Raw genomic sequence first — 12281 nt, forward strand, 5'->3', positions numbered from 1 at the left:
AAAACTGACTTGTTGGAAAGGTGGCATCCGATGACGATGCCACGTTGAAAGTCACTGAGCTCTTCAGTAAGGCCATTCTACTGCCAATGTTTGTCTATGGAGATTGCATGGCTGTGTGCTCGATTTTATACACCTGTGTGGCTGAAATAAGAAAATTCACTAATTTGAAGGGGTGTCCACATACTTTTGTGTATATATAGTGTACTTTGTATCCTGCTTTTTCTCAAGTGTTTCCTTTATTTTGGCAGTTAACTGTATGTTGGTCATAGATGTCAAAGAATTTCAATCATCCTGCGTAACTGGAAATGCTAATTGACAGCATTCTCATTGTGGGACTGTGTATTGTGTCTGAGTAATTAAAGTTAGATATTGCTACAGACATGTCTTGTTTGGGATTGCTCTGCCAACTATAATGGCACATGGTGAATCAATTACGTCTCTTCAACTTGCTGCTGTTTAGTCTTGGCTAGCAGCGCTCTTCATCCTCCTGCTGCTCAGCTTCTTTCAAGCCCGTCATTTCCACTGTCCCTCGAGTGGATGAGCACAGGCTTCCTAACGATCCTTTTGACAAGTCGGCCCATACTTTGTCAGGAGTTGCAGTTCGGTAACCGACGGTTTCTTCTGCCTGTGGTCAGTGCGCCTGCAGGAAAGTTCTCAAGGGAATGCAGGGTCACTTATACACCAATAAAGCAGTCACAAGGAACCAGGCTGACGTAAAGCAGTCACCAGGAACCAGGCTGGGCGTAAAGCAGTCACCAGGAACCAGGCTGGGCGTAAAGCAGTCACCAGGAACCAGGCTGGGCGTAAAGCAGTCACCAGGAACCAGGCTGGGCGTAAAGCAGTCACCAGGCTGGGCGTAAAGCAGTCACCAGGCTGGGCGTAAAGCAGTCACCAGGCTGGGCGTAAAGCAGTCACCAGGCTGGGCGTAAAGCAGTCACCAGGCTGGGCGTAAAGCAGTCACCAGGAAGCAGGCTGACGTGAAGCAGCCAGGCTGAATGTGAACATGGATATTTCAGCATTTTCTCTCCTCTGTCGTTGCCGTGAAGAGGAGTATTGTGATGAATGCTACAACTACACTAATCTTTACTTTGTTCCATATCATATGCACTCTTTCAGCTTTCACTCTGTCCTGTTAGTTTCAACATGGAAATGGGGTAGAATTCACAGTGATTGATTTGTTTATTCCAGAGGTACTGCATGCTGATTTAATTTCCCTTGTTTAATTTCCCTTGTTTGTGTCTGTAGAGAGTGGTAACTTCTAGGAGGGGATTGAACTGTATCTCTCAGTTGTCAATGTTCCAGGATCACAGTATGTGCTCTGGTGAAAAATTATTTCATGCAGAGGTCTCTGTATTCATAGTGGATTGATATCAATGCCAGGCGGTGGCACATTGATTTGTTTGCCTCACCAGCTTGGCTCCTCTGTGTGTGTGTGTGGGTTGAAGTATCTGGGGATTAAATTAATGCTGGTTCACCATATATGGCCATAGTGCTAGTCAGTGTATTTGAATCAAGGATACGTTTCCTCTATAGTTGACATAAGATACATTTCTAATTTGGTATGATTAGGGGAAAAACATATTGACTGTATATATTGGTTTCCATGACACCCTTCATGATTAGGCCAGTGTCTTTGAAAGTGTTGTCTTCACTGAGGGTTTGAGCTCTCTCTGGCTGACACGGTTAGCAGACAAGTGAAAGGTGCCCAACATCTACATGCATTACATGCATATATTTCAATACATTTGAAGCTCCTCTATTCCCACGTAAATGTGAGCTGTGTCTACAGAGCCACAGGGAGGTTACCCCGAGTGTTTGAACCATGTCTACTACAGTACAACCACTAGTACAAATTGGTTTAGGATTTATTTCAACTCAACTGTTGTTTTTTCTTGTCCTGGACTCTTGGCACCAGTGGAAGATATGTCACCTATTTTTTTTTTGTTAATACACCTCCTGAGCCATGGCTCTAAGTACAGTATTTCCACTAGAAGAATTCCCCCACAATTTTTCCAACATTCTGTCTCAAATTGTCACATTTGTTTTCAACCAGAATTCTAACTGAGGAAAGGCCCAAATGCTCAAGGTTTATATACAACACTTAGATGTTCATATGAAATCATATGAATAGAACTAGAAGTCCTCTTCAGAAATTGAAAAGAAAACTGAACATAAAATCACTTTACATCAGAAGAATGGACCCGCCAGTACGTCGGGTTAGAATGGACCCGCCAGTACGTCGGGTTAGAATGGACCCGCCAGTACGTCGGGTTAGAATGGACCCGCCAGTACGTCGGGTTAGAATGGACCCGCCAGTATGTCGGGTTAGAATGGTCAGTACCGAAGCAGAAAGGGACAGTTGCCTCTTACATTTGTGTACATTGTAAAAATCTTATTTAAATACATGAATGAACACTTAACTAAACTGAGTCTTCATGATATGACCTTGCCACGAGCAGCTGGATGTTGGCATCTTTCGAATAACGAAAGGCGAGGGGACATTTGGCCCATAGACTTGACCTTGAAACTTGCAAAGAATGGGGTGTGGAGCTACTGTCCTGCTTTCCGCTCCGCTTTATTCTAACACATCTCCCCCCCAGAACTTAGTCGAGCATTCGACGCAATATGCACAATTTTAGTTCTGAGTTTCTGAGATTACTCCCTGCCTAAGTACCACTATCCCTACTGTACTGTATGTAAGGTGCTAAACATATGGTCACATCAGTGACGTTTTCTGTACAACTCTATCAGTTTCCTATCAGTGTTTGATGTGCGCGAGAGCTCTGTCGGTTTTCTAAATTCAGCTCAGCTTCCTCTCTTCCCCATCTCTGCTCTGTCTGCCAGGCACCATCAAACACTTAGGTGGGAGATTACTCCTCTGATTCTCGTCACAACAGAGCCTTGTGTCTGTTTAAAGCCAATCAAAATGGAGGCGCTTACTTTCAATGTCCTTTTTATAGACAAGCCTAAATTGCTTGGCTTCTTGTTTACTCTTCAGACAGAGCGTTACCTAGGATGGCAGGAGGCCTGCTGGAGGCTACGGGTCTTAATGAGAATGTTTTATGTATCGTCTGTCGACCCAGCAGGGACTCTGTAACCGTTGTCTGGCATTTTAGCCACTCTCTGATTCTAATTAAGTGTTCTCGGTGTACACTGCTGGATGAATATTTTATGAGAAATGTGAGCGGGTCACATTGTGAAGCGCTGCATGGCGTGCACGTGAAGAGGCCACCAAAGGACCATGCAGTAGGCTATACAAAACAACTCATCAGCCGTGCTTGTTTTTTCTTCAAACTATGTCTAGTCTTTCATATCCCCTCCCTACAGTGTCTTCTTACTGACACCTCGTTTCTATTACGCAGCTCAGAGGGAGCTATATTACATGAAGTATGATGTTGTCTGTGCAAAGAGAAGGGCGTGCCGCAGTTTGTTTGTTTGGTACACATCCAGTGTCAAGGGCTTGGGTAAGCCAGGGTTGGTTTACTTGACTACTTTACATCCATTCGAAGAAGCATGGACTTTAATGTGAATGCAGTCCTAACAGTAATGTAGTTTAGGAATCATCCTGTGGAGGGTGTACATGTGCTATGTTCCAGTCAGGCACAGACTGTACACGTTTGCCTGTAGATCAAAGGAAATGGCCTCTTCTTCAGTGAAATCGTGTTATAGTGCCAACCAGATCTGGACTCAAATACATGCGTTTTTAATGATTTTTTATTTTAAATACTTCTCTGGTGTGTATTTATTTTTATTTTTTGATAATTTCCTAGAAATACTAGGGTATGTGAAATTACAGTATATACCCCTAAGACTAACCAGACCTGGGTTCAAATACATTGGCTATTTTAATATTTGTATTTGAAAATACATTTGGAAAGTATAAAATATAAATCTATTTCCAAATACATTCCAATATTCAAATATTTGTATTTTCAAAAAAAAAAATTCTAAATACTTACTTTGAAATGTATGTGAAAGTAATTGAAATAATACATTGTATTATTTAAATTACAAATATTTGAACCCATATCTGGTGCCTAGACATATCCACTGACAGGTATCTGGAGCAGGATCTGGAATTTACACTGTACGCGTATGGAAACATAGTGAAATGCATATATTAAAATGCCGGAGCCTTGCCAGTACATTGCTAATCACCCATATTTCGTTTCATGTTATACCCGCTACGTGTCATCTCAAACATGTTATAGACGGTTTACCTCTTTATGAGAGACTGAGTAGAAAACACCATCTCCAAGGAAGGTTAAAAAAATAATTGCTCAGTCTGTGTCAATGTAGTTCCCCTAACAGCCATAACTTGATTACTGTAGGAGACACCAGGCAGTAGATAATGGTCTAATGGGAGACCTGCTGGTGTTCAGCTGGGGCACTAAATAGTCCACTACTGAAGTCGTGTGTGTTTCAGGTACTGTCTGTAAAGTAGATCAGGCATCCATCGATCCAGCAGCTTTAGGAGGTCCTCTCTAGGCCCAGATGGTATCATAGTTTACCTCTACTCTGGGAACTATGGCCAGCTATTTTATGCCTTTAGTTCTCCTAAAAAAAGGTAGAGTCATGTCTTGTCTTGTAACTCCTGTAGGAAGCATTGATTGATGTCACAATCTTACTCTAGTGTTGTCGCTCGCTCTCTCTCTCGCTCCATGGAGGCTCATCGTGGGCACTCCGTGTCAATGGCGTTGACGCGGGGAGTCACTTCGCTCTCTCACCCATACCCGTAGCTGCTGGTGATTGGGCTCTAGTGGATTAGCCCATCTGTCATATTGATATCTCAAAGGGCTGATCTGAGGCGCCATCGTTTACGCAAGCAAGACTTGCCTTCCATTACAGCTTCACCAAACCGTCACAAGAGTGTGTAACCTTTTTTAAATTTTTTATCTGTAACCAATTTTTGGGGGGGCCCGGAGATTTCAACATGATAGCTAAAGTTATTCAACCAGCGTATTGGAACACACAACACCAGCTAACCCTTGTTTCTCTCTTTTAAAGGCAGATAATTGGTCCTTTTTGGCCATTGATTGTTTTCAGTGTCCTAATGAATTTGTGTGTCCCCTTTCTCCCTCAGCTGCCGGCATAAACAGTGGAAGACAGAGCTGCCTGCTTCTAGTGTTATCATCACTTTCCACAATGAGGCCCGCTCAGCTCTGCTCCGCACCGTGGTCAGGTGAACACACACACACACACACACACACACACACACACACACACACACACACACACACCCTCTCTCTCTCTCTGACAGGCTAGGCCTGGAGATGCTAACCCATGTCTAACCCTCTCCTCTGCCCTCCCTCCCTGTCCAGTGTTCTTAAGAAGAGTCCCCCCCACCTTGTCAAGGAGATAATCCTGGTTGATGATTACAGTGACAACCGTGAGTTGCTGTTTGAGTGTTAACTCTCTGTTTTGCCCTGTGCCTCTGTCACTCTGGATCAGTACTGGCACTGGTTGACAGGCTCCAGGTCCTTCTCTCCCTCGCCACCCGGTCTGTAAACTAAAGCCCCTGTCCTGAACCTCTCAGGCTCCGTCCCTCTAAACTCTGGGTGACCCTTAAGGGCACGTGCCTCCAGCTCAGGCATCACACCTATCATTCATCTTTTCCTCCTGAGTTTTCATAGAGGTCTCTTGTACCCGTCAGCCTTTTGAAATAGATTAAAGCGATCTTTGAGTCGTTCTAGAGTTGTCTGTTAGACAGTGTGTTAGACACTGGAGGGCCATTAAGTAAACCATTGGTTCCGCTTTAAATGAAACATAACTTTTATGGCTGAAAAGAAGTCTTCATAAAGCCCTTATAAGTCCTATATAGATGTTTATTTGACGTGTGTGTATATGTATATAGATGGTTTATTTTAGTAACCAAGGTTTGTGTCTCGTGGTTCAGCTGAAGATGGAGCCTTGTTGGGGAAAATTGAGAAGATCCGGGTTCTTCGAAACGATCGACGAGAAGGTGAGTGGATAAATGGGAAATGCATTTGAAGGAATAAAAACTGCTAGTTGAAAATGATTGGTCAGGCTTTAGTCATCATCATAGTATTTGATGCCCATTGTCCTTGACCTTGTCCAACACTGCATGTACCCTAATCAAATCAACTGAAGTGATTTGCCACTTTTAACAGCAGAGAAGGATCATTAGGGCTAGGAAAGGAAACCTCTGAACAGGTTTATTGGGGCCAATGGGGAGAAAATATACACTCCAAAGCAATGAAGAGTTTGTAAGAACAAGTATATTTTTGTAAAGTGCTTTGTGTGCTCTCCAATAGAATGACTATTAGGTCAAAAAGACTTGGCTGCAGTCCTCTGTTCATTATTGCTATCTCTGCAAAACTGATTGTCTTTTACAACTCCACAATAGCACACCACACTCTGCCCCTCTCAACCAATGGCACACCACACTCTGCCCCTCTCAACCAATGGCACACCACACTCTGCCCCTCTCAACCAATGGCACACCACACTCTGCCCCTCTCAACCAATGGCACACCACACTCTGCCCCTCTCAACCAATGGCACACCACACTCTGCCCCTCTCAACCAATGGCACACCACACTCTGCCCCTCTCAACCAATGGCACACCACACTCTGCCCCTCTCAACCAATGGCACACCACACTCTGCCCCTCTCAACCAATGGCACACTCAAGCAACTAAGCGAGAATTGAATTATCTAACCCAGGATTAAAGTTCATATGACCTAGCACTTCAGCAGGTAATAGAAGGCTTCAAACCAAGTCAGTTAAAACATACCAGATGGCTTCAAACCAAGTCATTAAAAACATACCAGATGACTTCAAACCAAGTCATTAAAAACATACCAGATGGCTTCAAACCAAGTCATTAAAAACATACCAGATGACTTCAAACCAAGTCATTTAAAACATACCAGATGGCTTCAAACCAAGTCATTAAAAACATACCAGATGACTTCAAACCAAGTCATTAAAAACATACCAGATGACTTCAAACCAAGTCATTAAAAACATACCAGATGACTTCAAACCAAGTCATTAAAAACATACCAGATGGCTTCAAACCAAGTCATTAAAAACATACCAGATGACTTCAAACCAAGTCATTAAAAACATACCAGATGGCTTCAAACCAAGTCATTTAAAAACATACCAGATGACTTCAAACCAAGTCATTTAAAAACATACCAGATGACTTCAAACCAAGTCATTAAAAGCATACAAATTCACGCTCTGTATGAAAATGCACTCAGATAATGTCGCTCTAGATAAGTGTAGTATCCTTAAAGGTTTCTTAGAGTTACGACTCATGAGACTTAAGTACGGTTTAGTATTTAATTGTAACTTAGAATTACATTCTCTAATGCACCTGGCTTAAGCTACCTGAAGCTTTCTTAATCATATTTATATAGGCAGACATAGGAAATAGCTACGGATAGCGGGAAGCAAACCCCCGTCTTGAGTCAATACTGCCATCTATTGGTAAACATAAATATACCAGGTTACTACAATAAGTGTCTGCTAAATGACTAAAATGTATAAACTAAATTTAACCATTTTAATCGGGGTATTTTTAAGATTTGTATTAATAATGCGAAAAGTTTCAATGTAAATAAATATTTAAATATGAGTAGCCAACTATTGTGATATGCACATCCCAAACTTCAGAGAACCGGTACTGTATACATAGAAATGAGAGGCCTGCACACACATGAATAAACCATTGTGTATTTGTAGATGACATATTGATAAGAGCACCAGGCGTGTTACTCCTCCACAGGTCTGATGAGATCGCGGGTGAGAGGGGCCGACACAGCCACTGCCAGTGTTCTCACCTTCCTGGACAGCCATTGCGAGTGTAATGAACACTGGCTGGAACCACTCCTGGAAAGGGTGGCAGAGGTCAGTGTGTACCATAGACATCAAAACTATGAAATAACACATGGAATCATGTAGTAACCAAAAAAGTGTTAAACAAATCAAAATATATTTTATATTTGAGATTTGTCAAAGTAGCCACACATTGCCTTGATGACAGCTTTGCACACTCCTGGTACTCTCAACCAGCTTCACCTGGAATGCTTTTCCAACAGTCTTAGAGTTGAGCCCTTGTTGGCTGCTTTCCCTTCACTCTGCGGTCCAACTCATCCCAAACCATCTCAATTGGGTTGAGGTCGGGAGATTGTGGAGGCCAGGTCATCTAATGCAGCACTCCATCTCCTTCTTTGATCAAATAGCCCTTACACAGCCTGGAGGTGTGTTGGGTCATTGTCCTGTTGGAAAACAAATTATAGTCCGACCAAGGTGAAACCAGATGGGATGGCGTATTGCTGCAGAATGCTGTGGTAGCCATGCCTTGAATTCTAAATAAATCAGACAGTGTCACCAGCAAAGCACCCCCACACCATAACACCACCTCCTCCATGCTTCACGGTGGGAACCACACATGCAGAGATCATCTGTTCACCTACTCTGCGTCTCACAAAGACACGGCGGCTGGAAAAAATCTCAAATTTGGATTCATCAGACCAAAGTACAGATTTCCACCGGTCTAATGTTCATTCCTTGTGTTTCTTGGCCCAAGCAAGTCTCTTCTTCTTATTGGTGTCCTTTAGTAGTAGTTTCTTTGCAGAAATTCGACCATGAAGGTCCGATTCACGCAGTTTCCTCTGAACAGTTGATGTTGAGATGTGTCTTACTTGAACAATTTCTGAGGCTGGTAACTCTAATGAACTTATCCTCTGCAGCAGATGTAACTCTGGGTCTTCCTTTCCTGTGGCGGGCCTCATAAGAGCCAGTTTCATCACAGCTCTTGATGATTTTTTGAACTGCACTTGAAGAAAGTTATTGGAAATGTGCCTTATTGACTGAACTTCATGTATTAAAGTAATGATGATGGACTGTCGTTTCTCTTTGCTTATTTGAGCTGTTCTTGCCATAATATGGACTTGGTCTTTTACCAAATAGGGCTATCTTCTGTATACTACCCCTACCTTGTCACAACACAACTGATTGGCTCAAACGCATTAAGAAGGAAAGACATTCCACAAATTCACTTTAAACAAGGCACACCTGTTAATTGAAATGCATTCCAGGTGACTACCTCATGAAGCTGGTTGAGAGAATGCCAAGAGTGCGCAAACCTGTCATCAAGGCAAAGGGTGGCTACTTTGAAGAATCTCACAAATAAAATATATTTAGATTTGTCTAACACTTTTGTGGTTACTGTATGATTCCATATGTGTTATTTCATAGTTTTACACACACATACAGTGCCTTCGGAATGTATTCGGACCCCTTGACTTTTTATACACATATACACACACATCCTGGACATGCAATCTTATCCCAGAGGCCGACCCAAAACAACGTGGTCGCCGCATGAGAGGCAGACGGAGCGGCCTACTGGTCAGACTCAGAAGGCGAGCACACCACCGCTTCCTAGCATATTACTCGCCAATGTCCAAACTCTAGATAACAAGGTGGACGAAATTAGGGCTCGAGTTGCCTTCCAGAGATTTTAACATTCTTTGTTTCACGGAAACATGGCTCACTCCGGATACTTTGTCAGAGTCGGTACAGCCACCCGGTTTCTTCAAACATCGCGCCGACAGAAACAAACATCTCTCTGGAAAGAAGAAGGGCGGAGGTGTGTGCCTTGTGATTACATCATGCGTCGGTAATCATAACAATCTACAGGAACTCAAGTCCTTATGTTCACCTGGCCTAGAATTCCTTACAATCAAATGCCGACCGCATTATCTGCCAAGAGAATTCTTTTAGATTACAGTCACAGCTGTGTATATTCCCCCCCCCCCAAGCAGATACCGCGTTGGCCCTAAAATAACTTCGGTGGACTTTATGTAAATTGGAAACCATACGTCCTGAGGCCTTGTAGCTGGGGATTTTAACAAAGCTAACCTAAGATCAATACTCCCTAAATTCTATCAGCATATCGAATGCGTGACACGAGCTGGCAGAATTCTGGATCATTGCTACTTGAACTTCCGCGATGCATACAAAGCCCTCCCGCGCCCTGCCTTCGGCAAATCTGACCATGAATCCATTTTGTTGCTCCCAGCCTATAGACAGAAACTAAAACAGGAAACGCCTGTGCTCAGGTCAATACAACGCTGGTCTGACCAATCGGATTCCACTCTTCAAGATTGCTTCGATCACGTGGACTGGGAAATGTTCCGGATAGCCTCAAACAACAACATTGATGTATACGCTGACTTGGTGTGCAAGTTTATTAGCAAGTGCATCGGAGATGTCGTACCCACTGACTATTAAAACCCCTAACCAGAAACCGTGGATTAATGGCAGCATTCGCGCAAAACTGAAAGCACGAACCACCGCTTTTAATCATGGCAAGGCGACCGGAAACATGACAATACAAACAGTGTAGCTATTCCCTCCGCAAGGCAATCTAACAAGCAAAGCGTCAGTATAGAGACAAAGTAGAGTCGCAATTCAACGGCTCAAACATGAGACGCATGTGGCAGGGTCTATAGTCAGTCACGGATTACAAAAAGAAAACCAGCCCCAATGCGGACATCGACGTCTTATTCCCAGACAAATTAAACAACTTCATTGCTCGCTTTGAGCACAATACAGTGCCACTGACACGGCCCGCTACCAACGTGAGTAAAACGTGTTAACCCTCGCAAGGCTGCCGGCCCAAACGGCATCCCTAGCCGCGTCCTCAGAGACCAGCTGGCTGGTGTGTTTACAGACATATTCAACCAATCCCTATCCCAGTCTGTTGTCCCCACATGCTTCAAGATGGCCACCATTGTTCCTGTTCCCAAGAAAGCTAAGGTAATGAACTAAATGACTATCGCCCCATTGCACTCACTCCTGTCATCATGAAGTGCTTTGAGAGACTAGTCAAGGATCATATCACCTCCACCCTACCTGATACCCAAGACCCACTCCAATTTGCTTACCGCCCCAATAAGTCCACTGATGATGCAATCGCCATCACACTGCCCTATCCCATCTGGAAAAGAGGAATACCTATGTAAGAATGCTGTTTATTGACTACAGCACAGCATTTAACACCATAGTACCCTCCAAACTCGCCCTGTGCAGCTGGGTCCTGGACTTTCTGACGGGTCGCCCCCAGGTGGTGAGGGTAGGAAACAACATCTCCACCCCGCTGATCCTCAACACTGGGGCCCCACAAGGGTGCGTTCTAAGCCCTCTCCTGTACTCCCTGTTCACCCATGACTGCGTGGCCATGCACGCTTCCAACTCAATCATCAAGTTTGCAGACGACACTACAGTGGTAGGCCTGATTGCCAAGAACGACGAGGCGGCCTACAAGGAGGAGGTGAGGGCCCTCGGAGTGTGGTGTCAGGAATATAACCTCTCACTCAACGTCAACAAAACAAAGGAGAGATGATCGTGGACTACAGGAAACAGCAGAGGGAGCCCCCCCCCCCCCCCATCCACATCGATGGGACAGTAGTGGAGAAGGTGGGAAGTTTTAAGTTCCTCGGCGTACACATCACAAACAAATGGTCCACCCACACAGACAACGTGGTGAAGAAGGCACAACAGCGCCTCCTCAACCTCAAGAGGCTGAAGAAATGTGGCTTGTCATCTAAAACACTCACAAACATTTACAGATGCACAATCAAGAGCATCCTGTCAAGCTGTATCACCGCCTGGTACAGCAATTGCACCACGATCAACCGTAAGGCTCTCCAGAGGGTCGTGCGGTCTGCACAACGCATCACCAAGGGCAAACTACCCTCCCTCCAGGACACCTACAGCACCCGATGTCACAGGAAGGCCAAAAGATCATCAAGGACAACATTCACCCGAGCCACTGCCTGTTCACCCCGCTATCATCCAGAAGGCGAGGTCAGTATAGGTGCATCAAAGCTGGAAAAACAGCTTCTATCTCAAGGCCATCAGACTGTTAAACAGCCATCACTAACATAGAGAGGCTGCTGTCAACATACAGACTCAAATCTCTGGCCACTTAAATAAATGGAGTTAATAAAGTTATCACTAGTCACTTTAAATAACGCCACTTTATTAATGTTTACATATCCTACATTACTCATCTCATATGTGTTTACTGTATTCTATACCATCTACTGCATCTTGCCTATGCCGCACGCCATCGCTCACCCATATATTTATATGTACATATTCTTATTCATCCCTTTACATTTGTGTGTATAAGTTAGTTGTTGTGAAATTGTTAGAATCCTTGTTAGATATTACTGCATAGTCGGAACTAGAAGCACAAGCATTTCTCTACACTCGCATTAACATCTGCTAACC

At 43.9% G+C, this 12281-nt stretch overlaps 1 protein-coding gene across 2 annotated transcripts in view; it reads left to right on the top strand.

Moving 5' to 3' along the window:
* The window catches only part of LOC120046831 (polypeptide N-acetylgalactosaminyltransferase 2-like), a 124162-nt gene that overhangs the window by 96429 nt on the left and 15452 nt on the right, over nt 1-12281 (top strand). For both annotated transcript variants that reach the window (XM_038992376.1, XM_038992375.1), the window contains exons 4-7: nt 5084-5182; nt 5322-5389; nt 5897-5962; nt 7762-7883. In XM_038992376.1, coding sequence (XP_038848304.1) covers nt 5084-5182; nt 5322-5389; nt 5897-5962; nt 7762-7883 — 355 coding nt within the window. The remainder of the gene's footprint in view (nt 1-5083; nt 5183-5321; nt 5390-5896; nt 5963-7761; nt 7884-12281) is intronic.

The sequence above is a fragment of the Salvelinus namaycush genome, chromosome 4 (genome assembly GCF_016432855.1).
Source record: "Salvelinus namaycush isolate Seneca chromosome 4, SaNama_1.0, whole genome shotgun sequence".
Taxonomy (NCBI): domain Eukaryota; kingdom Metazoa; phylum Chordata; class Actinopteri; order Salmoniformes; family Salmonidae; genus Salvelinus; species Salvelinus namaycush.